At 46.7% G+C, this 26,846-nt stretch overlaps 2 protein-coding genes across 6 annotated transcripts in view; one reads left to right on the top strand and one right to left on the bottom strand.

The window, feature by feature from the left end:
• The window catches only part of Pla2g5 (phospholipase A2, group V), a 68,438-nt gene that overhangs the window by 16,730 nt on the left and 24,862 nt on the right, over positions 1-26,846 (top strand). The window contains exon 3 of the mRNA XM_063287254.1: positions 10,681-10,738. The gene's annotated coding sequence lies outside the window, so the exon portion shown is untranslated. The remainder of the gene's footprint in view (positions 1-10,680; positions 10,739-26,846) is intronic.
• Positions 14,034-16,611, bottom strand: Pla2g2a (phospholipase A2 group IIA). 5 transcript variants are annotated; one of them, XM_006239146.3, is made up of 6 exons: positions 16,565-16,606; positions 15,965-16,062; positions 15,736-15,788; positions 15,375-15,519; positions 15,017-15,126; positions 14,034-14,444 (listed from the first exon to the last, which is right to left on the bottom strand). In XM_006239146.3, exons 3-6 carry the CDS (start codon positions 15,776-15,778, stop codon positions 14,302-14,304), a joined length of 441 nt encoding a protein of 146 aa, XP_006239208.1. In that variant the 5' UTR covers positions 15,779-15,788; positions 15,965-16,062; positions 16,565-16,606; the 3' UTR covers positions 14,034-14,301. The 5 variants fall into 5 exon arrangements, with proteins under 5 accessions (XP_006239208.1, NP_113786.3, XP_063143333.1 ...); NM_031598.3 differs by lacking the exon at positions 15,965-16,062 and having other exon boundaries at positions 16,565-16,611; XM_063287263.1 differs by lacking the exons at positions 15,965-16,062; positions 16,565-16,606 and adding an exon at positions 16,463-16,531.

The following is a 26,846-nucleotide window of genomic DNA, read 5'->3' as shown; positions in this document are numbered from 1 at the left end:
AAAAAAAAAACCCAGCTAATCATCACTTTATATAATAAGGATGTTTGTTCGCTGTGTGGAGAGGAAAAGAAGAAACTCGTCTCAACTATGGACACTTAAACCACACCGCAATTCAACAATCAGGTTTATTCCACAAAGGAAGGGGCGGGTGGTCTGGGGCTCTGTGGCAGATACAAAGAAGGAGACAGGCAGAACTCGATGGGCTGGTTTGCCTCTGGGAAGCAGGCAGGTGCTCTCTGGCCAGTGTGAATCTGTGTGCTAACCACTGCCCCACCGTACACCGAGACTTGTCTGCTGAGGTCTGAGGACCGCAGCCACATCTATGTCTCCCCGGTTCTTAGGTTAGTAAATCTTTCCAGAAGTGGTGAGTGGTAAAGGGTTCAGAAGAGCCCACAACCCTTTTCAGTTCAAAATGGCTCACTTAAAACAGTCCATTTTCATTTGTAAAGGAGTCTCCTAGGTTTAATTCCTTGGGTTTGTTGTATTTTGAGGCGATTCTCATCTGCCCGCCTCTGCTTCCTGGTGCCGAGATTGGAGTGTGGACCTCTACCCCAGCCAAAACTGAATATTTAACACACAAGTTGGTTTAAACTTGTTGGTCAGAGAAAATGGAAATCTAGGTATAATGGCTCATGTCTGAAATTCCAGCCCTCAGGGGGTTGAGGTGGGAGAGTCATGGCCAACCTCGTCTGCCTGGACTACAGGGTGGGATTTTGAAGGAAACAGAAAAAGGAGGAAGGAGAGAGTTTTATTTGGACAGTGATTAGTGTCATAGGCAGACAGGAGCACAGTGTAGCTACGGTCTGAAGAGAGAGAGAGGGAGGGAGGGAGAGGGGAGGGGGCAGGGGCAGGAGGAGGGAGAGAGGGAAAGGGAGGGGGAGAGGGAGAGGGAGAGGGAGAGGGAGAGGGAGAGGGAGAGGGAGAGGGAGAGGGAGAGGGAGAGGGAGAGGGAGAGGGAGAGGGAGAGGGAGAGGGAGAGGTCATGAGAGAGCAAGTGCAAGCCTCAGACACAATGAGGCATCATTCTTAAAGGATTCTGAGAAACAGGGCGGATCCCACATCAGGAAGCAGCAGACTTAGTAACTGACAGCAAGTGTGTCTGAGTCAGGTGTCTGGGGTTCAGGAATGGTGTGGGGGAGGGACAGTCTACTCTAGTGGGAGTTTGTATGTGCTTCTGTTTGTGTGTGTGTGTTTATTTACAAGAATTTCATGTGAGTGTGCATCGGTCTGTTTATGTCTTGTGTGTGTGTGTGTGTGTGTGTGTGTGAGAATGCATGTGTTTGCAAATCTGCACATGTGTGTTTGGTGGATATCTGTGTGTTGGTGTCTCTATGCCTCTGTATGTGTGCATATGCGTGCATGCACATTGTGTGTGTGTTGTACTTGCATGTGCACACATTGTATTTGTGTGCTTGTGCACATCTCTCATGTACTAATGTGTGTGTGAGCTTATGTTTGTGCACATGTGTAGGCATTTGTGTGTATACATGCATATATGTGTTTGTATGTGTGCATTTGTATACTTGTGTGTTCTCGGTGTGCGTGTGTACACGTTTGTGTATTTTGTATGTATGTGTGGGTTTCTTTTGCATGCATCTGTGTGGTTTTTGTTAACATCTGTATGCTGGTTTCTCTCTCTGTGTGTGTGTGTGTGTGTGTGTGTGTGCACGCTTAGGAATGTGTATTTTATGTGTTTGTGTGATTTTGTATTTGTACTTCGCATGTGAGTTTTTGTGTGTGCTCATATATGTATACATGTTTCTGTGCATGTTTTCATATGCCTTGTACTTCTGCTTGTGAGTTTGTGTATGCATTTAGGTGTGTTTGTGCATGTATATATGTGTTGGCGTTTGAATATGCATGTGTGCTTATGTGTTTATGTTGGTGGTTAGTTTGTGTCTGTGTGTTTGTAATAATCCATTTTTCAGAGGTATCTATGATATGAAACAGTATAAAACAACTTCAAAATTATCCATATTTAAATAAAATCTGGATACCTATTATATTAGATCCAGTGGCCAGAAAACCAAGAGGTATCTATGACATGGAACAGTATAAAACAACTTTAAAATTATCCATATTTAAATAAAATCTGAATATCTATTATATTAGATCCAGTGGCCAGAAAACCAGGAGGTGAATTGGGCCTAGGTGACTGGGGGCAGGAGAAAGAAACAGCATTCATTCGCACAATCGAGACCCATCAGAGACAAGCTCGCAGTGACCACAGACCAGCAAAGACACAAGTGGCTAGACATACACTTTATTTTAGCATTTGGTAATCCAAATAAACCTTTATAGCCTTGAAACGTCATTGTCTTATAAGGAATATTTTAAACCAGGATGGAATCGCATGCACAGTGGGTTGTAAAAATGTAAGTTTGGATTTCTGTCACCATACGAAGATTCCCACCAACTTAAAATAGGAGGCTTGTTTGCTTCTTATTCTGAAAGGAAGTAAAACAACAACCAGAGAGTTGATTAGGACTAAGAAGCTTTAAATTGATGCTTCAGACCATGTGTTCATCTCAAGGTGGAGTGTTACATGACAGGTTGCAAGACCATGTGGTCAACATGGCCGCTATCTAAAAAAACCATTTGTGTTTACACACACACACGCAAACATCTGTGTTTGCATATGTATGTATATATATATATATGTATATATATGCAAACACAAATGTTTTTAAATAGAGTTGAATTTTGGTTACACACACACACACACACACACACACACACACACACACACACACATCCTTAGCAAGAGCTGAAGAAAGCCAAATATTGTTGCAGATTGTATAGAAGCCAACCTATAGCCAATGAGCAACTTACAGGAGTTTACAGCATAAGCTTAAGATATTATTTCCTGGGGTTGGGGATTTAGCTCAGTGGTAGAGCGCTTGCCTAGCAAGCGCAAGGCCCTGGGTTCGATCCCCAGCTCCGAAAAAAAGAAAAAAAAAGATATTATTTCCTTTGAGAGCAGAACACCAATTTGTGATAATATTCTGAGTCTCTGGAGGGAGAGCAAGCTTAGCTTAGTGTGTACAGGCTGGCTGTAGGAGCCAGGGAGAGGGGTGGGAGGCGCACGGGTCCACGTGGGAAGGCCGAGAACAGATTTGTTGCAGGGGGCAGTGGATTGGGATTAGGGTCCCAGTGTGAGGCTTAGACCTGCGAGAAACACAAGCACAAGGAGAGCCTACCGAGTCTTGCGACACCAATATTGTGAAATATAATGCGGGGAGGGGGTACCTGGTGGCCCCATGCAGATGTCCCCTGAGAAATCACTGGTCTGGTGTAAAAGATGGTTTATTTAGGGGAAGGGAAGGGAGTAAGGACCTGGATAAGGGGTAGGTAACCAAGTGGACATGTAGACAGGCAGACAGGTGGGAGCAGAGCCGTGAAGGCAGAGAAAATGGGGGATCCAGAGGAGATCAGAGGACAGAAAAAGGGAGAGAGGGAGAAATGGGCTGGAAACACATGGGGGCACACACAGAAAGAGGGGGGGAGGGAAGGGAGAGAGAGAGAGAGAGAGAGAGAGAGAGAGAGAGAGAGAGAGAGAGAGGAAGGAGGAAGAGGAGGAGGAGGAGGAGGGGGAGAGAGAGAGAGCTAGGGTGACAAACAGTCCTTTTCTATGCTGCCAGTACAGGAATGCTGGCAGCTGCTGGTGACATTGCTAGGTCCCTGGGAGGAGCCTAGGGAAGGCAGCTGGAGGGAGGAGTCTGTGTTGTATCCTCTGGAACAGGAGTTAGAGATAGGTGTGAGCCACCATGTGGTTCCTGGGAGTTGAACTCAGGACCTCTGGAAGAGCAGCCAGTGCTCTTAACCGCTGAGCCATCTCTCCAGCCTGTCACTGGGGATGTTTTTTAAACTATGTTTTTTCTGTCTTAACTTTGTATCCTGTGTTGTAGAAATTATTCAAACCCAGTCCAGGGTTTCTACCCCGCCTTTGATCATTCAATTCCTGGAGAAAAGACACACAGATTTTGTTATTTACAATAAGCCTTAAACCTCACAAGAGCTGTGCAGATATCCACCCTCCATGCTGTTAGACTCTAACTCCAATTGGCCAGACTTCCTAAACCATGGAGCCTTCCTCTTCCTCCTTTACCTTCTTCTTCCTCTTGTGGTCTCCTCTGACCTCCAGGCAGAGAACACTAAGCCCCGCCCATCTCAGTCCTGGTGCTCAACAAAGGCCATAGGCACCTTTATTTACCATTCGGAAATAACTTGGGGGGCAAGGTCACACAACATCAGCTGGGTCTAGGTGCAGACTCTCTTGTCTCTGGGGCAACCAGGTCTTGGGGCCCTGCACTTAGAATTACAGTACACAGCAAAAGACCAAACCGTAACAATCCTGAAACTTAAATTTTTTTTTTTTTTTTTTTTTTTTTTTTTTGGTGGAGTCCTCGAGGATTTCCATCCAGAAGAGCATGGCATGGTCGTATTGACAGTTTGACCATCGCACTGTCTTTGTCCTGCTTTGAATGCCTTGTGTAGTTACCTGAGGGACTGTCTTGAACTTTCGATTGTTATTTTGTACTGAGACCATCATGTGTTTTACCCAATCATGACCACAAGGCTTGCCAAAAGCTTCCTTTGATCAGGACAAGCTGTTTTGGAACCAAAGCAACAGAGCATGCCTGTGAACATAGATGAGAGAAAATAATGTCACTTTCCGATAGAATTAGTATGTTTCCCTCTGTTCTCTCTGCGTTTTGATAAACACTCCAAGTAGCTGTTGCTTGAAACAAGCTTGTGATATCCACTAAGTTCTTTTGATTTGTCTGCCAACATAGTGTTTCTAGAGACAGAAGTTTCCCGTAGCCGGGGTTGGCCTCAACTCTGTATTTATCTGAAGATGACCGTGAACTTCTGATCCCACTGCCTCTGCCTCCCAAGTGCTGACATGAACCACCGTGCCTGGTTTTAATGTGGTGTTGGATCTTGAACACCGGGCTTTGTGCATGGTAGGCAAGCCTCCTACCAAGTGAGCCACACTCCCAGCTCTGCTAAAATATTTAAATTGGGGCCGATGCTTTATCTGAAGGTCTGGATTTGAAGTGTTGAATGTTTTGCTGTTTTTTGCTTTGTTTTTTGAAATTGTGGTGATGGAGCTAAGATAATGCCGGGACTTTGAGATCCTCCATAAATAAAAAGTAGCTCCAGATAAATGGTAAAGAGACCCTTAAGTTTAGCCAGTCTCTCACTGTAGCTTTCCATTTTGACACATGTATTTTCATTTTTGACTTTCTCAAATATTTTATAAACTCCCCTCCCTCCCTTGTCCTCCTCAGCAATGTTCTAAATCCATCTCTCATAGTCTTGAGCTGCCTGAATTGTGCACCAATGAAATATGCTAGATTTTAATTGCCTAAGTTTATCTTTTAAGCTACTCCAGATGAGGTCTGGGGCTTGGTGTTGCCCACTGTCCATGCTCCTTCGAGATGTCAGCATCCTGAGAGACTGCAAAAGCTGTCTCAGGGACATCCAACCTGTGGGCGCTGGACCATGTGTGTCCCAGGACAGCTACGAACACAGTGCAACACATTTGTCTCAGTGCCAATCCGTGTCACCACACCTTGTCTCAGTGTCAATCCGTGGTCTACCCTGTGTAGCATGTGTTATGGATGCTGTGTGGAAGGGAGGGACAGGAGTGGGTCTGTCACATAGGTTTTTCCAGCCTCTCGTGTCTCCTTAGCAGTTAGAGAGAAAGCTCTCAGGTGGGAAAGCCATCTGCGTATTGTTGTGAGTGAACCTGGCTTGGTTCTACCTGTGACTAGGTTGCCTTTGTCCTAAAATTGGGCACGGGAGTGAAATTAAATGGACTCTGTGTTACCAGTGAGCTCATAGCTGAGATGGCAGCGAGATGGCGAGACGGTATGAACTCCTCAGCTGCCCATCCCGTTGCTTTAGGAGGGGACACTCAGAGACTAGCCATCACTCCAGAGGGCTCTGGTTCTGACCGTAACTCTTTCTGACACTCTGCAGGTGTCATTGTGTCTTTTTCTGCCTGTGTGTGACTGCATCCCTACAGCCGTTTTCTACAAAGATGGTTGCTACTACCAGAGATAAATGACTTCTTTTCTTTAAAAAAAAAAACATAACTAAATTTGTTTGTTAGTTTATTTGTTCATGTGAGTGTGCATGTCCCTGAGCTCTGGTATGGTTATGGAAGCCAGAGGCCAGTTTTCAGAAGTTGTTTCTCTCCTTCTATTATGTGAGTCCCAGGGATCGAGCTCAGGCCCAGGGTGGGCAGCAGACACCTTGTCTTAGTTTGGGTTTTACTGCTGTGAACAGACACCATGACCAAGGCAAGTCTTATAAGGACAGAATTTAATTAGGGCTGGCTTAGAGGTTCAGAGGTTCAGTCCATTATCATCAAGGCGGGAACACGGCAGCATCAAGGTGGGAACATGGCAGCATCCAGGAAAACATGATACAGAAGGAGCTGAGAGTTCCACATCTTCATCTGAAGGCCACTTGGAGAAGACTGGCTTCCAGGCAGCTAGGATGAGGGTATTAAAGCTCATGCCCACAGTGACACATATCCTCCAACAAGGCCACAAGGCCACACCTACTTCAACAAGGCCACACCTACTAATAGTGCCATTCCCTGGGCCAAGCATATACAAACCATCACATTCTATTCCCTGGCCCTCATATGCTTGTTCAAACACATAAGTCTAGGGGGCCATACCTAGCCATAGCATAATAAAAATGTATATTTATTTCAATTTCCAAAGTCTCCATAGTCTACGACAGTCGCAACAATGTTAAAAGTCCAAAGTTCAAAGTCTCTTCTGAGATTCATTCAATCACTTAACTGTAATCCCCAAAGCAAGTCAGGAGACCAGTTGGGCAAACGCCAAACTCTGTACCTCCATGTCTGATGTCAAGTGATCTTCAGATCTCCAACTCCTTTTTCATTTTTGTTGACGGTAACAAACTTCATTCTCCTGGGCTGCTTCCCCTCCCTGTTAGCAGCTTTCCTCAGAAGGTGTCCCATGATTCTGGCATCTTTAACGTGTTAGAATCTCCAAGTCAGCTTCACAGCTTCTTGTTCCAATGTCTGGGATCTACACATGATCTTCTGGGCTCCTCCAAAGGGCTTGTGTCATTTCTCCAGCTCTGCCCTCTGTAGAACTTGAGGCTCTGGTTGACTCCACTCCACTGCTGCTGCTGTTCTTGGTGGTCATCCCGTGGTACTGGCATTTCCAGTATTCTGGGGTCCTCAAGTGCAACTAGGCTTCACCAATAGCCTCTCATAGGCTCTCTTCATGGTGCCAGGCCTCAACATGACCCCTTCAGAACTGGGGCATCAGCTGCAGCTGACTGCACCTTTACCAGTGGCCTTCCCTGGCCTCTCACAGTGCCAAGCCTCAGCTGCTCTCCTCAATCCCTTCATACCTTCAAAACCAGTAACACCTGGGTGACTCTTACACATTACCAAATCCAGCTGCAGCATGAGGTACAATCTTGGCTATCTGTGGAATGCAGCTTCTTTGTGCTCCCAGAAAACACTTCTCAGATATCACATCTCTGATGCTGGTCTCTTCTTAATCACCATTAATTTCTTACCTCCAGCTAACAGTATCAATTGTTCCAGTAGTCCCTTCTACTCTTGACTCTAAAACCAGAGCTGCATGGCTGAAGCTGTTGAGTTCCGCTGCTTGCTGGGGCTAGAACATGGCCCCTTTTATTCTATTACCAACTTTTTATTTTCCAACTCCTTCACTGTCTATGCTTGGCTGTCCTGGAACTTGCTCTGTAGATTGACCTTGAACTCAGAGACCTGCATGGCTCTGTCTCCTGAATGCTGGGATTAAAGACATGTCAAAACACCCCTGGACTTAAGCTTTTCTTCTCCTAGAACTTGCTCTGTCCCAGACTGGCCTTGATCTCACAGATCCGTTTGCCTCACTCTCCTGGGATTAAAGGTGTGTGCTACCTTGCCTGAGCCTAAGCTCTTCGTGGCTACTGTTCCTCAAGATCCAGATCAACAGCCTGTGTCTTCCAGCTTCAAGATCTCGATCACAAGTGTGCCCTCCATTTCTGGATTGTAGTTCATTCCAGATTAATGGTCCCAACTACTCCTGTTCAACTTCAAACACGAATAATAAGCTTAGCTGGGTGGGATCCTGCCCTGAGCTTATCACTCCCTTAATCTCTGAATACAGGACTCAGCTCCATTTCACTTCCTGGTGTTCCTTTATTATTCCATATTTTATATATTTATATTATTAACATTTAAAAATATATTATTATACATTTTATATTTTTCCTTTCTCAGCATGCTCCTTTTCCTTAAAACACACTTTATAAGACTAAACCAGAGAACAAAGTCTCTGCTGAGCCTTTTTTGAGACTCCCTTTGTCAATGCAATTAATGTAAATCTCTTTTGCTTAGCCTCAGGTAGACTCTTTGGACAAGGGCAAAAGGCAGACACATTCTTTACCAAAGTACCACAAAAACAGAGTCTCTAAGCTACTTACTGAAGTTCTCCACGAAAACCTCTTGGGCCAGGTCCTCACAGTTCAAATCACTCATAGCAACAAAGTCTTCCATATTCATACTAGGACAGCCCATTAAGCCCCACTCAAAGCATCCCACTGCTTTCCAAATCCAAAGTTCCAAAATCCACATTCTTCCAAACGAAAGCATGGGCAAGTCTATCACATCAATACCCCACTTCTGGTATCAACTTCTGTTGTAGGGTTTTACTGCTGTGAACAGATACCATGACCAAGGCAAGTCTTATAAGGACAGCATTTAATTGGAGTTGGCTTACAGGCTCAGAGGTTTAGTTCATTATCATCAAGGTGGGAGCATAGCAGCACCCAGGCAGGAGGAGCTGAAAGCTCTACATCTTTATCTGAAGGCCCCTAGGAGAAGACTGACTTCTAGGCATCTAGGACAAGGGTATCATGCTCACAATGACACTCATCCTTCAAAAAGTAGGTGGCCACACCTACTCCAAGGTCACAACCACCCCAGTTGGGCCACACCCACTCCAACAAGGTCACACCTCCTAATAATGCCACTCCTTCATACACCTTTACCTATTAAGCCATCTAGTTGGCCCATAAACACCTAGCTGACCAAATCTTAACATCCCTGCCAGTGGTCTCTCCTCACAATAAGCCACTACCACTGGCTGGGGGAAGACAGTGCTTCTGTTTATTGAATTAAATTTCCCTTCCCGTCCTGCATCCACCATTGGAGCTGTTCTCTGTGTTTATTTAGATGTATGGTTCCTTGAAAAGGACTCAATGTTTATGTAACTCTGTGTGTGCTTTTAAATGATACACAGGATCCTGCACCGTACGTCCCCTCCCCTTTGTGTGCCAAGCCTGCAAATTAGCAGAGACTCCCAGCTCCTTTGCCAAAACCAGTCTGGCAGAGTGACAGCTAAGAGAGGAGCTTGGATCTGAGGAAATAAGAAAAGAGCCTTTGCCAAGCCTTGTGGGAAGCTAGGGCAACCTGGACAGCAGATGTAGTTGTGAGGAGCTGAGCCGGTGGATGCTGGAGCAGACAGAGCAGGGTCAGACAGTGGGCGGGATGGAGGGAACTGTTCTCTTTCCTTTCTTCTCTCTCATTATGTAGCCCAGGCTAGTCTCAAATTAAGGTTCCTCTTCAGCTTCCTGAGTGTAGGAATTACAGGTTCAGGCTCCTATGCTTAGCTAGGAGATTTTCTACACTGTGTTTTCCTTCTGTTTGCTCCTTGATTTCCTGCCCTGGAACCCTTTGGGTCAGAGGCTGGGCCCTGGAAACTCTGACAAGTCAGGCTTGACCTCAACAGGCCAATTAAACAGAAGCAACAGAGAAAAGCAGAGAAGGACGTGTTCAACATAGCCATGGTGGAAGGGGTGGCAGAGAGATCCCGTGAACCCCAAATTCATCTCCTTCACACGACATAGGTCTTGGCATGAAGAGGACAGGAGGAGCAGCCTCGGCCAACATGTGGTCCTGAGTGTCACTCACTCGTCTCTGCTCTAACACCCTGCAGGGTCGTCTGGTGAGCTGTCAGACCTTCGAAGGTCAGACTCTTCCTCTGGCTGGCACCAGGCTTTGGCTCCTTCCTACTCGAAGTGTGGCACTCCTGGGGGGGGGGATTTCAGGTTCTTAGGTCGGTTGTTGAAGGGCAGGGTTCAGTGTCTGTCTAGATCTTCATTTCTGTCAGAGTCACGTCAGTCCCAAATCACTACCTGGTGAGAACTGATGAAAACCAACACAGGCAGTCTCGTGCCCTCAGAGTTCTTTCCTTCCTCTTCTCCTATCCTTGTACCTGGGGACACCCAGAAGGGCAGGCCACACCTCAGGGTGTGGATCTCAGCCAGTGCTGCCTCTTCAGGCGCTTGGTGACAAGGTTTGAGCAGAGTAGCTGTCACCTCTCTGTCTCCTACCCAGAGTGACAGTCACCAGGTAACAGCACATTTACTGGACAGCATAGAATGGCCGATTCAGGCCCACCACATAAGAGAAAGTATCAGTCGGACAAGGAAAGGGCAAGGATCTGCCAGAAAACCCATGAGTGCAAACACTAATTATAAAGAATGTAATTACTGACAGAGGCCAGCTTGCTGGGCATGAGGGAGCATGCCTGTAATCCCATTGTAACGGAGCTCAGCAGGTTAGCGTCTCCATGGCTGGCTTCATTTCTTTTCCTTTTGCCATGACAGAATTCGTGGACGGAAGCAACTGAGGAGACACAGCGTTTGTTTCGGTTCACAGTTCAAGGTAAGCCGTCGTGGTGGGGAAGTCAAGGTACCTGGTCATTTGAACCACGGAAGAGAGTAAGAAATGCTCTCTAGGACTCAGTTCCCTTTCTCTGTTTTACAGACTTCACGGCCCCTAGTCCGGGGAGTGGTGCCGACCACCATGAGGATGGGTCTTGTGACATAAATTAATTGAGTCAAGATAATCTACACAGACATGCGCAGAGCCCTTTTGCTAAGCTGAGTCTAGACTCTGTCCAGTTGACAGAGTGAGGATGACTCCAGTTCCCCACCCCCAAGACAGGGTATCTTTGTGTATCCCTGGCTGCCCTGGAACTCACTCTAGAGACCCGGTTGGCCTCAAATTCAGAGATGCACCTGCCTCTGCCTCCTGAGTGCTGGGATTAAAAGTGTGGGCCACCATGCCTGACTAACATTTTATTTTTTTAAAATATTTATTTTATTTTATGTATCTTCAGACACACCAGAAGAGGGCATCAGATCCCATTACAGATGGTTGTGAGCCACCATGTGGTTGCTGGGAATTGAACTCAGGACCTCTAAAAGAACTGCCAGTGCTCTTAACCGCTGAGCCATCTCTCCAGCGCCCTAACATTTTATTTTTTAACAGTTATACCTAGGCTTCTTCTGAAACCAGAAGACAGTAGGCAATAACACTACTCACAGTTATTCCAGGGTGAAGGAGAGACACGAACAGTTAAATTGCTGGGCTTGTCACATGGGAAGCAACAGATACTGTTTCTAGGTCCAACTCGCATGCTTGTGATCTTAAATATCTAGTAGAGAAATAGGAACATTCCTGCCAGCAAACCCAGGCAAAAATGCATGCACACAATTGCCAGGGTGGCAATGTTTTCATCTTACCAAAATATTAAAAGCCATTTATCAATAGCTCGCTAAAGCCATGTGAGTTCAAAGCATTGTGTTAATTACTTTGATCCATATAGTCTCAATCTAAGTGATTACCTATCTATAAGCCAATTAGAAAATTATGTCAGTCTGTAGGCCCAACATGTAACATGCATGTATGTGGACACACTTGAAAACATGTACAAAGATCTTATATCTGTGGTGTGGAAATGACTTTCTGTGGGAGTTTGAGGACCTGAGTTTAGGTCATCAGCACCCAGGACATAGCCGGGTGCCGATGGTACACATCTTAACCCCAGTGCTGGGTAATCGGAGACAGGAGGATTCTGTGGAGCTCTGGCTGGTGGAGCTGAAGTTCACTGAGTTTCTGGTTCAGTGAAAGATCCTGTCTCCGAAAGTACGGTGCAGAGTGACTGAGAATATCAGCTTCTGGCTTCTACATGTCTAGGCGTGGGTGAGCATGTCTGCAATACACACATATGGACCCTTCTCTGCTTTCTGTCTGCGCACACACACACACACACACACACACACACACACACACACACACACACTATCATATTTGCTCCCATAGGTAGTCTTCTGACGTTTGAGGACCAAACTTTTGGGTAAAGCTATTTCTAGAACAGTTGGTGCTAAAGAATGTCTCCTTTTCTGGAGTCTGCTCAGCCTTGAATGAGTTTGGGGGTGAGTGCTCAGGTGGTTCCGAGTCAGCTAGCACTAGAGAAGAAAACACACTGCCCAAACATCCTGAATTTAATGATGATGATGATGGTGGTGGTGGTGGTAGTGGTGGTGATGGTGAAATTATCTTTTAAAATTATTTGTATTACTGTACAAATACATATTATGATATATGTCAGTGTGAGCACCCAAGTGTCTGCCATTGCACCCATGTGTGGACCGGAGGACAGTTTCTCCCCTTCCACCATGGGACTTCTGGGGCTCCAAATGCGGGTTGGCAGGCTTGATTAGTAAGACTAGTAAGAGTTTCCCTTGATTAGTAAGATTTCTTTTCGTCCTTTTGCTAGGACGGTTTACTTGACTCATCAGTTAAGACAGGAAGCACTTTTGGGAGTGAGTTTTAAAGGTCCTTGGCAGTGTCTGTGGAGGTGTGGTGCACCGAAGTGATTTCTCTTGCCAGATGGGGATCTCGGTATTGCACAAGGCTCAGACTCCAGGGTCAGAACAACTTCACGAAGCTCATTAGCTCAAGCCTCGAACCCCACGTTTCCAGTTCCAAGAAGGGTTCCTCAGGTGTCCGGGTTTCTAACGAGTTGCTGTAAGTTGCAAAACCACTATTTGAGGATGAGAGGGAGTAGACATCTATTCTTCCACTGGCTAAAATATCCAAAACTCTTATCTGGGGATTGGCATTTTTTTTAAATGGCAGTTTGTCTTAATTTTAATAGAGATGAAAAAGTTAGCATATTTGAGATAGACAGAAGGACATAGCAGAGACAGACAACTGAAAGCATTTACTTGGCCTGTGCCTAGAATTGGGAGATCTCCCTGGTTTCTGACTGCTCTTTCCCAGGCAAAGAGAATCCGCTGAGCTGTCAGTGCATTTTAAGGATCTGTGCAAAGCCCCTGGGTTTGACATGTGCGCCAACAGGGTTCTATTTTTGCTCGATAGCCAGCTTTGCACACACAATGGCTCCGTCTGTCTTCTGGGTGAGGTCTGTGTTAGGCGTGTGAGCACAAGCTACCCTCTGTTTTCTTTAAGTTCAGTGTGGTGGCGCCTTGACAGAAACCACTCCACTTTATTCTGATGGCTTCTGCATCCTCAGACAGGCCAGGAGGCTCTGGATTGGGAGGCTGGAGAGGGAGGTCTGCCTTTATGAGGGGTGGCAGCCGCAGGCAGTTTGGACACTGCTTGCAGTATACTCTTCCCCCTCTTGATTCTCAAGCAAGCCTTAGCCAGAGACTGTGGCAGGCATCTCCATTTGAATCTCCATTTGGTGGGTACCAAGGGTCAGACCCAACTGGACTGAGCCAGAACCTTGTTCTTTTGTAATCAAGTGTATGTATGTCTCTCCATGTGGGCCCATGCATCCAGGAAAATGCGTGCATATGTGTGTGGAGGCCACGGATCAAGCTCAGGTGTCTTCTTGGGGCACCATGTTCCCTGTTTATGGAGGCAGGGTCTCTCACTGACCTGGGAATTTGCTGATTCAGCTAGCCTGGCTGGCCATTGAGCCCCAGGGGTCCACTTTCTTTCTTTCCCCAACTCTAGGATTGCAAACAAGAATGCCCTTGATGTCCCTGGGTTCTGGGGGTTGAACATAGGCCCTCGTGTTTTTTTTTTTTTTTTTTTTTTGGCAAGCACTTTATGGACTGAGCCACCTCCCCAGCCTCAAGGCCTATACTTTGAGCATGCATATTTTATATCTGTCTCGTTTCGAGTTATGAGAACACACACGTGGTTGTTGATGAATTGCTTTACTTGCGAGAGCCTCTCAGGACCCTCTTAGGTACTACGCAGCAGGAAGTTGGATGCCAAGGGAAAAGTGGGCGGATCCAAGGCTGTGGAGTGTTGGGGAAAGATCAGGCTTCAGCGGCTCCTTCTGGGTGAAGACAGAAGGGCCCGCCTGCTTCTAGGGTTGGAGAGGGGTGTTTTCTTGATCACTGGGGAACTTGGTTGGGCTAGGAGAGGTGTTAGAGGATGTCTGGATGTTTCAGAAGATGTCTCTTTCAGCAACTGGGCGTCTTCCCTTTGCAAAACTTGTTGGGGTAGAACTGGTACTTTAAACTGTAGCTTTTCTTGTTCCGGGCAAAACATTCAGCGGCAGCTTTATCGCACTGGCACAGCTGTTTCCGGCAGGAGTCCTGGTTTGCTGCAATTAGGGGGAAACGGACACAGAGCTGATGGCTACTGTCTCATGGCTGCTCGTGGGGAACTGTCTGCTTCCTGGGAAGGCAGAACCCCATCTGACCATCTGATGGGGACACACAGTGGCCACACATGGCGCTGCCAGAGGTTTGCCTCGATCCCTAGCCACCCTCTTCTAGGGTTTTTGGGGGGGGGGAGGGGAGGGAGAGGGGGAAGGGGGAGGAGCGAGGGGCGAGGGACGAGGGGTGAGGGGACAGGGTCTTTATAGCTTAGGCTGCCTTTGAGTTCTCTAAGTAGCTGAAGATGGCCTTGAACTTCTGATCCTCCTGCCTGCACATGAGCACTGGGATTCAGGTCATGCCAAATTTTGTGCATTTCATACACTGCTGAGGGTGGAACCCAGGCCCTCACGTATGCTAGGCTAGCACCCAGCCAGCTGAGCTACATCTTTGGCCCTGCCGTCCTGCTAACAGGCCTGCTTGTGTAAGTAAGCCTGCACCAGTAAAGTTCCCAGCATGCATGTGTGTGCTCAACAGCCCCGTGAAGAAAGCGGGCAGGTATCTCAGGGTATCTTACTAGAGCAGGAGATTTGGCCCCCTCGGTAGGAGAACTTGTAGGTCAGAAACTTTGTGCCACATCCACGTTTCTCCAGACGGTTGTAACAACAGTCATGAGTCACACAGCACCTGGTTGGAGGACAGACCTTACTGAGGCTGCCTTCTCACGGCCCTTGAGTCCTGGTACCCCAGCACTTCCTTTGACCTTTGGTTCTGAGCAGAGACTCAAGAACTTTAGAGTGGTCCAGGGCAGAGCTCCCAATCTGCTAACATCGGCTGGCTGGGATTCGGTGGGACACTGAGGTAGTGAGTACCAGCTCCCTCTTAGTCCCGTCCAGCTGGAGTGACAGAGGATAGGGGGACTGGGGTGGTCTTACCAATCTGTGGCATCCTTGGGGGATCCTCTGCCACCCACACCACAATGGCAACCGTAGAAGCCATAGCTAACATCAGCTCTCTTTCCTGTCTTAAACAGAATCATTTGCCCAAACTCCAGAAGGCTCCCCTGGACCTGAATTGAGCCTGAAAGGAAATGGGGGAAATAAGCCGGTCAAGGGTGGTGAACCTCTGTGCCCCAACTCCACATGGCATCTCTCTGCTACTTTCTCTCCCCACAAATGGCTTCTTCCTCCTCACACTAAGAGAGGGCCAGGCCCACAGGAAGGAAAGCCAGGGGATAGGGTGCCTCCCTCCTCAGGTTACCTCTCTCATTGTGCTGAGTTCAGGGTCCACTCTTACCAAAGGCCATGATCACAACTGCTAGCAACAGGAGGACCTTCATGCTGTCAGCTCTGTGAAGGACAGGTACACACAGCCTGGTCACTTCCTTCCAGGACAGCTTACCCTTTACCCCAGCCCCTGCTCAGCTGTCTGACTTAGCAATCCCAGAGCACAGATGTGCACTTGCATGGGGCTAAGTCACAGAGTACACATAGAGTGGCTTCCGACCGTGCATTTCGAATGTCACCTCTTGTCCCTCCTGGCTCCGTGGAACTGTCCCTCACACAGGAATGATGTGGTGATGGGACCACCCCTGCACTTCCTCTAGTCCTCCTGGGACTCGTTCTGCAGAATTGGGGTGGAGGGGTTGAAGGCAATGTCTGCCTCCACTATATACTTCACCTACATCCTCAAGTTAGATTCAAGGCTTAGGAATTCCATCCACAGGGTCCGATCCTGACAGTCTCCTCTCCAACTAAAACTGCACATTCTCTTTGCAAGCCTTTCTGACTCTGCCCACTACGTGTATACATACATGATGCCTTTCTATTCTAACACTATGCAAATGACATGCACACATGCTGCCCTTGTAAGCCTGTGACGATTACATATTTATACATATGATGCCTCCTTTCTAACCCACGACGGATGACATGTAAACACACACATTCTCAAATTCTCCCCCAGCACTCTCACAATCCCATATAACATACTTGCCCAGGAATGCGGTCTTGTACATGTTTACCTGATGGGAATTCACATCCACAGGCACGTCCATACGCACACACATGCTCACATGCACAATCACTCAAATGCATCCAAAGGGCAGGAGTTTCTGGGCATGTACCTCTTGGATGGGATGGTGGTATGGCTTCTTGTTCAAGGGCCTGCCTTGTTTTTCCTGTACTCCCAATGCTCTTAAATAGCTCTTCCCTCTGCAGGGCTGGGGATCGGAGAGCCACAGGGATGGGGAGGTGGGTGTGGCCAAATAATGGATTCACAGACGGGCATACCCAACGCCCTGGGTAATTTCCCCTTTTCCCCCCAACAGCTGGCAGAACAGCCTTGAGGGCCGGAAAAGCCCTCATACCATGGGTTGTGGCCATCATAAACTTTAGCTGATTTCGAAAGTTCATTCGGTTGATGAGAAACAGGGTGCAGCTCCTGACTGGAGAACTTTCCAAAAGCCCATCTGGGTGTGACCGCCTGCAGCCTCCTGGCAGCCACTTCCAGGAGCATGCAAGGACTGTATACAGGGGAGGGAATGAGTGTTTGAAAGTCTGGGATGTTTCTTTCTTCTGATAAACTGTGACTTTGGGGGATAGGAAAGGGAACGCTGGTTCTGTACGCTGCTTAATTCACGTGTCAGTCATTCATTCCATCACAGAAGCTTCTGTGAAGTTTCAAGGCCACACAGACTTCTCGGCAGGTGATAAGGTTGAGTTCTTGGGACCCTTGCTGTCCACTCCAGCATGGGAAGGATTGGATGATGTGGAGTCTCTGTCAACCAAAGGGCCAGCACCTTCATGCTTTCTCCTTCCTCCTCTTCACTCTCCTCCTCCTCCTCCTCTTCCTCCTCCTCCTCCACCTCCTCCTCTCTCCTTCTATGATTTCTTCTGTGTGTGTTTGTCTGTGGTTGTTTGTGTGTGTGTGTGTGTGTGTGTGTGTGTGTGTGTGTACACGAGCTCGAGTGCAGGTGTGTGTGCAGGTGTGTGTGCAGGTGTGTGTGCAGGTGTGTGTGTGTGTGTGTGTGTGTGTGTGTGTGTGTGTGCAGGTGTATGCATGCATGTGGAGTTCAGAGGACAACCTTAGATACTGTTCTTCAGGAGCTGTCTGCTCTGTTTTTGTTTGTTTGTTTGTTTGTTTGTTTGTTTTTTGAAACGCAGAGCTCACAAAGTAAGCTAAGCTTACTGCCTAGCAAGTCCTAGGAATCTGGCTCTCTTGACCCCCACCCCACCCCATTGGGGTTACAAATGTGTACTCCTCACCTGCTTCTTTTTCATGTGGGTTCTGGGAACTGATATCAAGTCCTTGGGACTGCACGGCAAGCCCTTTACTACTGAGCCACCTTACCAGTCCCATAGGAACTTCTAAACCTGGAAAAATCCAGCAGCTATTCTCTAAAACTGTTCTAGAGCGCAGACAAGGGCCTGGCCCAGCCTTTAGGGGATGGAGCTGAGGTGGAACACAGTTGGTCAAGGCTAAAGACTGACTGATTCCTGGCCTAATAACCTCCTCTAACTGTATTTGGGGCTAGAAGCTGACGACTTCTGGAAACTTAATAGTCTCTTGCTTATTCTGTGGCTGAAAACCTCTGGCTTCTTTCCTCTGTAACTCTCTGTGCTTTATTTAGTACGCGCTATATCTTTATTTTATAACTCTCTAGATTTTTTTTTAATTAAACACCGCATCGTTACTTTTTGACTCTCTGTGCTTTATTAAGCACTGGAAACTTAACTCTTCCTTACTGTTCTGTGCTTAAATAAGCACAAAAACCTTAACTCTTTAAGCTTAAATAAACACTGGTCTCTTACCTTGTAATTTCTTATTATTTGTGGTTAACTGAGTGCTAATTTCTGGAGAATTAACACATGCCGTTTAGCAGCTGGGGCTTGAGTATAAGGATTTATTGCTAGAGCTCTTTTCTCTGGTGACTCAGCCAGGAGCCCCTCACTGGCCAAAAGAAAAAGAAAGGAAAGGGAAGAAGTCACTCACACAGACCATATGCACCTCGCACCTCGGGTGAAGAAGAAACAGCCACACAACTTTTAACAATTGCTCTTGGTCCTTTACAGCTGTCTGATGGTTTGCATATGCTTGACCCAGGGAGTGGCACTATTAGAAGGTATGGCCTTGTTGGAGGAAGTGTGTCACTGTGGGGGTGGGCTTGGAGACCCTCCTCCTAGCTGCCTGGGGATGCTCAGTCTGTTCCTGGCTTCCTTTGGTGAAGATGTAGAACTCTCAGCTCCTCCTGCACCATGCCTGCCTGGATGCTGCCATGTTCCCACCTTGATGATAATGGATTGAACCTCTGAACCTGTAAGCCGGCCCCAATTAAATGTTGTCCTTCATAGAACTCACGTTGGTCATGGTGTCTGTTCACAGCAATAAGACCCGAATTAAGACACTATTAGAGAAAAAGTCTCTACGTAGGAAAGAATTACCTCATAGATAAAATGTTACATAGAAGGGGAGTAACAGAAGGATATCAGTACCAAGTTCAAAGCAGTGTTTCATTCTGTAAGCTCATTGTAAGTTCAAAGGAGCAGTGTTTATATGACTTTACTTTACCATGGTGCACACCTGTGGCTTCATCCTTTGATCTGACCTAGAATGGACATTTTCCCTTGATCACAAATCTGTCCCAAGCCTGTTTCCCTTTTTAGTGTAATTGTGAAGGCTCATTGTATTCCTCATTATGCAGCCTTTACTTACTATTATGAGGAGTGGGCACATTCTGTTCTTGATTCTAACTTTATTACTTCTTTCTGACAAAACAACTAAAGCCATCCCCTTAAATGTCTTCATAAAATTATTTGAATCAAGTCAGGGATTTTCTTTTAAAACCATGAATTCATCTAGACAGCATTAATTCATGAAAGTTCCCCTTCAGGTTAATCTGCAATAAACCTGCTCAATAGGGTGGGTCGATGCCCAGGAATCATTAGGCGACAGTGGTGGGAAAGGCATATCAGCATCAAGAAACCATCCTGGGAAGAAGTCTCTTGGAACCTTGCCTCTCAGAGCTCACCCATCAAAAGACATGCAAAATGGCAGGCCACTTCCGAGCAGGTCACCTGTTAGCCTTAGTCTTTCCTAAATGGCTCCTCATGGAGCTCAATGGAGAGGTGTCCATGGGAAGGGTGCGATTGTAGATTTGCCGCAGTAGTCCCTAGTCCTTGCTTGTTTGGTGATGAGCCTGCTAATGCTTCCTGGCTCCATGACATTCTGGTTCTCCAGTCTTCAGGGATACAGTGACTCAGCTTCAGTTCCTAAAGTAAACATTTCCCCCTGCCCCCCTCTTCAACCCAGGCTAAGAATTTGGCTTCCACAGCCTTAAGTAAACCATCCAACATGAGTCCTTCAGACGTTCCCGAAGTAGAGGCTGTGGGGTTCCCAGACACCCCATTGGTTCCTCACTTGTTCAACCTGTGGCAGATGAGCCATCAATTTAAAGGGTCAGTTCAATGGTCACATCCAGGCAGGGACCAACGCCAAGCAGATACAACCCATGCCCTCTCTAAGGTCCTCTTGGAGGATCATGAAGGTGGACGCTGTCTCCTGGGACACTGTCTCCTGGGACACTGAGCCATGGGATGAAAGCCAGCCATTCTGGAATATTCTGCTCCCCTCAGGGAACCTAGTATGAGTAAGAAGTGGCATATTTTTATATTAAGCTATCGATAAGTTTACACTGTGAGTCATTCAAGATGTCCTGAAAAATTCAAACTTCGTTCGTTATATTAGAATTTAGAGTTTTCAGCTGGGCAGTGGTGGCATACTCCTTTAAGTCCCAGCACTCAGGAGGCAGAGGCAGGTGGATCTCTGTGCATTTGAGGCCAGCCTGGTCTACAGAGCAAGTTCTAGAACAGCCAAGGCTACCCAGAGAAACCCTGAAGCAGAAAAACCAAGGTGGAGGGCTGGGGGTGGAAAGCAGAATCTTTCCTAGTATGTTATTGGTTGAATGGTCTTCCCCTTTCATGACTCCGTTTCCTATTCAAGTCTTGGGGCCTTAGAATATGATCTTATTTGGAAATAGGGTCATTGCAGATGCTAATAGTTGAGATGAGGTCATTAGGACCCTGGCCCTATATATCTTGTGGCCTTTACACAAAAGGGAAATGAGGGTTCAGAGAGGTGCTCACAGGGTGACGTTTCTACTACTCCTGGTGTCCAGGATGACAGCTACAAAGTCAGAAGTACAGAAGGCAGGAGAGTCCTGGACAGACTGTCAACTCTCATGAGGACCCAATGCCCCTTACTCCCAGCAGAGTGGGGCTCTTGTCTCTGCCTCAGAGCCTTGAACCAATCAATTTCTGTTACTTAAGGGTATCAGGGAGGGGGTAGAGTCAGCACTCCAGGAAGTGTACCCAAGGGGAGATCCCTTCTCCACTTAGAGTCTTGCACTCAGACAAGACTGGATTGTTGGCTTTGCCTTAGAAAAACGACTCAGATAAACCAACACGGAACAGAGCTCACTAAAGCCCTTTTAAAGGGTAGACCTTAAGCTAGAGCTTAACAGAGCTTAACAGAGAGGTGTCATGGGGAAGATTGAGATATCCCCCAGGAAGGCTTCCCAAGGGACAGTTACTCCTTGAGAACTGTGTAATTCATGGCAAGTTGATAGGCTAAAGAATTTCCTTTCATCAACAGAGTTGTACGTTCATGAAAGATGAATTTATAGGAGGTGTTGTCAAGGAATAAGAAGTGATAGAAAAAAAAAAAAACAAGGCTAGGAGTCATTTTGGCCCTAAGTAGGCATGGCTTAATTTGCCTTTAATGTTTTCCGTTGAGCTCTCTTTAGGAAAACGCCCATCATTCATGTGGGCAGTTTTGGTGTTATCAGGGGTGTGTGGAGGTTCCTGGCAGTACCAGCAGGAAAGACAGACCAACCAGATGTCAGGATGAAAGGTCTCCGTCCCTCATCCTCCCGGTTGTTGATCTATCTATCTCACTAGACGACTGATTTTGGGGAGCTCTGATGTTATACTGGGCAGGGGAGATACCATGGTCATGAAGGTGGTTTTCCGGTGCCGAGGCTTATCCATTATTGTACTCTGGATTGGCTGATCCCTGTATTTCCCCCAAATGTGGGGAACTGGGCTATAATAGGTGGTAGAGGGGGACGTTGTGCTCTCCCCTTAAAAAAACCAAAAAGGACAGCACAGAGAAGACATGCAGCCTCCAAAGCTGTCCCCCAGCCCCTGTGTGACTCTCGGCCTAGGGCACTCCCCTGAGCAGCTGGTGTGAGGCCTACAACAAGATTCAGGGTGATCTTGTCCCCCTTCAGAGCTCTCACCCCCTACAGTCTAGCCTCTCAGCCTGTGGAATGCTTACTACAAAATAGGCAGAAGCTGCCTTCCCTCCGTACATCCTGGTGGCTCTGTGGGTCCAGGTTTTAAGATTGCATCAATTCTAAGGACCCTGATGTCCCCAGACAGGATTTCTTCATTTCTTTTTTTTTTAAGATTTTATTTATTATTATATATGAGTACACTGTAGCTGTCTTCAGACACACCAGAGGAGGGCATCAGATCCCATTACAGATGGTTGTGAGCCACCATGTGGTAGATGGGATTTGAACTCAGGACCTCTGGAAGAGCAGTCAGTGCTCTTAACCGCTGAGCCATCTCTCCAGCCCCGATTTCTTCATTTCTTTAGGATATTTTTCTCTTTCTCTCAAAGTTCTGGCCACTTGGTTGTGTTCCTTCCACCGATGTCTTAGATGTCATTGACCAAGACAAGGTGTCTACTCACATGGGAATCATGTGCTGGTTGACGTTGAGGAAGACCTAACTGTGTTCTCTGATGAAATCCTCAACCCAAACCAGAGGCAACCGTAAGTTAAAAAGATCATAGAAGGTTTAAGTGGGATTCGTTGCCCAGGATGCCACCGTGCTTTGGTATTTGCAAATTCATCATGTGCCAACAGAGAAGCCAAAGCCATTTGGACATCTCAACAGATGTAGAACAGGCATTTCAAAAGATACAATCTATTTTTTTTAAATAATTTATTTATTTAGTATATATGAGTACATTGTAGCTGTCTTCAGATACGCCAGAATCTGTTATAGATGGTTGTGAGCCACCATGTGGTTCCTGGGAATTGAACTCAGGACCTCTGGAAGAGCAGTCAGTGCTCTTAACCGCTGAGCCATCTCTCCAGCCCGATACAATCTATTTTTGTGATTAGGAAATTCATAAGTTAGACAGAAAAAAGAATATACCTCAAAATCTTAAAGGCTATGTGCAGAAAACCCCTAGCCAATACCTTGACTAAGAAAGGCCTTCACCCCAAGATCTGGTTGGTTTGTCCTTCCTGCTGGCTGAGTCAGGAAACTCCACACAGCACTGATAATGCTGGAATTACTGGCGTTTTCCGTAAGATGCGGGTGGGGTAGGGGATTACAGACGCTAAGTAAACCTAGTAAACTGTGCCTACTCAGGTCTCAGGCGACTTCGAGCAAACGCCAACTTTTGGCACTTCTCGTTCCTGACAACACCCCTCATAAATCCACTTTACAGCTTTCTGGAAAAGCAAACTCTTTAACCTTTCAACTTGCCGTGAGTGACATTCACTGAGCAATGGGAACAGAAAGCCATGGATCGTATGTGCAGCCATTGCCGAGAAAACTCATGCCTTGCCTCTCCCTTGAGAAGTCCACACCTATACTTGGGTGTGTCTCACTGTCCCCTGGGCACCTCTCTGTGCTTAAAATCTATGCCCCAAATGCCTTTTAATGAACTCCGACTCTACCTTATTTTGAAATTCTTTTCTATCATGTGTCTAGGAATATGATTTTACTTGAGCGGAAGTCCCGGGGGATGGGAGTGGGGGGAGGAATGCCTCAGGCCAACCGTCCACTTGTTATGGTGATGTATGTGCTAGTGTGACAGAAGATAAAAGGCCGTGCTCTGCCAGCCACAGCTGGCTAAGTTAGGCTGCTGTTACCAGAACATAAACACTAGAGAGAAGTAATAGTGTGTGTGGGTGTGTGTGTGTGTGTGTGTGTGTGTGTGTGTGTGTGTGAGAGAGAGAGAGAGAGAGAGAGAGAGAGACAGAGACAGAGACAGAGACAGAGAGAGAATATTAATATTAACGATTCAGATACCCCCTCCAGGGCATGGCCCCAATAATCTCTCATTCATCCACTAATTTTTTCTTCTTCTTGGTTTTATTGAATTAGTTTATTTTTCTATGACCTCAGATAGTTCTAATCCAATTAGGTTATATCAGTTGTAAGAGTAGCTGTTGAGTGTTGAGTGCTGAGTGCTGAGTGTTGAGTGTTGAGTGTTGAGTGCTGAGTGTTGAGTGTTGAGCATTGAGTGATGAGTGCTGAGTGTTGAGCGCTGAGTGTTGAGTGTTGAGTGCTAAGTGTTGGGTGTTGAGTGTTGAGTGCTGAGTGTTGAGTGTTGAGTGTTGAGTGCTGAGTGCTGAGTGTTGAGTGTTGAGTGTTGAGTGTTGAGCATTGAGTGTTGAGTGCTGAGTGTTGAGCGCTGAGTGTTGAGCGCTGAGTGTTGAGTGCTGAGTGTTGAGTGCTGAGTGTTGAGCGTTGAGTGTTGAGTGCGGAGCATTGAGTGTTGAGTGTTAGTTTAGTGCTGAGGACCAAACCCAGGGCCTTGAGCTCTCCCGCCGAGTTAGAGCTTCAGCCACTTAACTGGACCTTTCTGAGTATGGCTGAAAGTAAGCTTTCTTTTTCTTTCTTTTTTTGTTTTTGTATTCTTTTCTCATATATTACAGCCTAATTGCCGTTTCCCCTCCCTTCATCCCCCCCCACTTCCTCCCTCTCCCCAAGATCTCCTCCCCCATCCCCCACCCCGGAAAAAACAAACAGAGCAGGCCTCCCAGGGACACCCACCTAACAAGGTGCAAACGGGGGTTGGGGATTTAGCAAGCGCAAGGCCCTGGGTTCGGTCCCCAGCTCCGAAAAATATAAAAGAAAAAAAAAAAGACAGGCACAAACTCTCTTATGAAGGCTGGACAAAGCTACCCAGTAGGAGAAAAGGGTTCCAAAACCAGGCAGAAGAGTCAGAGGCATCCCCGTACCCCACCGTTAAGAGTTCCTCAAGAACACTGAGCTGTCCACCCATAAGCAGAGGACCTAGCTCATCCAGGGTCCATGACTGTAGCTTTAGTCTTTGTGAGTCCCTGTGAGCTCTGCCTAGTTGATTGCGTGGGCCATGTTCTTGTGGTGTAGCTGACCTCCCTCTGGCTTTTACAACCCTTCATCTCCTTCTTTCTAGGTTCCCCTGGCTCCTCCAAGTGTTTGGCTGTGTCCCACTGCCTTCTTAAGCTTCCAGCTCTTCTCAATACACCCCAGGCCGGGGACCAGGCCTTTATCTGTATGGCTTTTAATGGACAGCTATGTTCCAAAACCATTACACCAGCACCTCCTCCACTGTCTACAGAATTTTCTCGAATGCTTAGTCTTTTCAAGAGCTTAGTTAAGACTTTCCGCATTGTTGCAGTCTCACAACTTAAGGTGCTGTGAAGTCCTTCTGGCCCTGACAGTTTTGTGTCTCCGTTGCTTGACCTTCTGGATTTTGTTTTCTATTTCGGTGCCGACTCCCTCTGGAATTTTGATGGAGATTGCAATAGCTCTTGTCAGGCTAAGCCTGGAGTTTCTTCGGTTGTTTTCTTTCTCCTGAATGATCTGTGCATGGATGAAAGCAGGGTATTAATGCTCCCACTACTATTGTATCTGGATTCAACTCTCTCTTTATATAAATGCTAGTATAACACAGTTTGGTGTGTATATATCACATAGTTTGTTTCTCTGTTGCTGTGATAAAACACTGACCAAAAGCAACTTGAGGAGGAAAGGATTTGTTTGACTTACAAGTTGCGGTCCGTTATTGAGAGAAGCCCGAGCTCAAAGCAGGAACCTAGAGACAGGAACTGAAGCAGAGACCATGCAGGAATGAATGCTGCTAACTTGTTTGCTCACCATGGCTTGCTCAGCCTGCCTTCTTATATAGCCCAGGACCACTTGCTCAGGGATAACACCGCCCGCAGCGGGCTATGGCCCTCTCACATCAACCATTCATCATGAAAATGCTCCCACGGCCTTCCTTTCTCACAGGCCAGTCCGATGGAGGCAACTCCTAAGCTGAGATCCCCTTTTCCCAGTTATGACATGGACCAGAGGAAGACTTTGCTATTTCCCTCTGAACCTCAACCCCTAGGGCAGGGTTAAACTTTGAGGTTTTCTCATGGGTCTGAGGACTTTACTCATTAAGGGCTTCCTCCACTCTTTATAGAGCTTGCAGCCAAGCCCCGATGACCTGAGTTCGATCCCTAGGATGCTAGGAGAGATCCAATTCCAAGTTGTTCTTTGATCTTCACACGCGTGCCATGGTACCTCACACACACACACACACCCACACACACACACACACACTCACTAAATGAATGAATGAATGAATGAATGAATAAATAAATAAATAAATAAATAAATAAATAGTCGAAAGAGAATTATCTAACGGTGGAGACAATTCCTTAGGCTGAAGTCCCTATGACTAAAGAGGGGAAAGATGAGAACCAGCTGAGTTGTTGGCATGTGCACTTGATCTTCTGAGGTGTGAGCAGGCAGCATCATACCCCCATGGCACAGAGCTGCCTCCCCACTTTTCTTGCCATAATGGACTGTATGCCTTCAAACCAGGAGCCAAAATAAAGCCTTCGCCTCCTTATGCTGCTTTTGTTGGTATTTGGTCACAGCACTGAGAAGTGTATTTGCTACAGTTACTGCCAAAATTGCTGCAGTTGCTGCCGCTGGGCATCTAATAAGCTTGGATGGTGCACTGGTTAGTTTGTGTCACTTTGAAACAAACTGGATCCACCTGCAAAGAGAGACTGTCAACTGAAGGAATTCCCTTCCTCAGCTTGGCCCTGAGCCTATCTGCAGGTTATTTTCTTGATTAATGATTATTATGGGAGGTTGGGATATGGGAGATTGATGGTGACGCCCTGGACAGGTGGGTTCGGATAAAAGAAGAAAGTGACCTGACCAGGTCATGAGAACAAGCCAGTAATGCTGCATTCGTCCATGGCCTCTGCTTCAGTTCCTGCTTCTGGGTTCCTGCCTTGAGTTTCTGCCTTCATTTCCCTCTATAATAGGCTATAAACTGTGAGGTAAAATAAATGCATTCCTCTCCAAGATACTTTTTTGGTCATGGTGTTCATATCATAGCAACAGAAACCAATCCCGTCACCTGAGAGAAACATTGGAAAGATATTATTGCTTGACTCTGAACTATTTCCCACAGGCTCATGTGTTTGAATGCTTGGTCTCCAGATGGGGGCGCTGTTAGGCAGGGTTTGTGGAGCTTTGGGGCTTTAGTAGCCTAGTTAAAAGTTGTCACTGAGGGCGGCAGGCCTTGAAACTGCTGTAAATTTCTGGTTCTTT

The sequence above is a fragment of the Rattus norvegicus genome, chromosome 5 (assembly GCF_036323735.1).
Source record: "Rattus norvegicus strain BN/NHsdMcwi chromosome 5, GRCr8, whole genome shotgun sequence".
Taxonomy (NCBI): Eukaryota; Metazoa; Chordata; class Mammalia; order Rodentia; family Muridae; genus Rattus; species Rattus norvegicus.
This window is presented reverse-complemented; position numbering and strand designations above follow the sequence as displayed.

Bases quoted from the DNA above. Each gene is read 5' to 3' on its own strand.
- Pla2g2a (NM_031598.3), bottom strand. From the start codon at position 15,778: ATGAAGGTCCTCCTGTTGCTAGCAGTTGTGATCATGGCCTTTG. The intron at 15,127-15,374 runs GTAAGACCACCC...TCCTCCAACCAG, and splicing joins CCCAAGGATGCCACAGATTG to GTGCTGTGTGACTCATGACT. The intron at 14,445-15,016 runs GTAAGATACCCT...CCCTAATTGCAG, and splicing joins GGGCCAAATCTCCTGCTCTA to CAAACCAGGACTCCTGCCGG.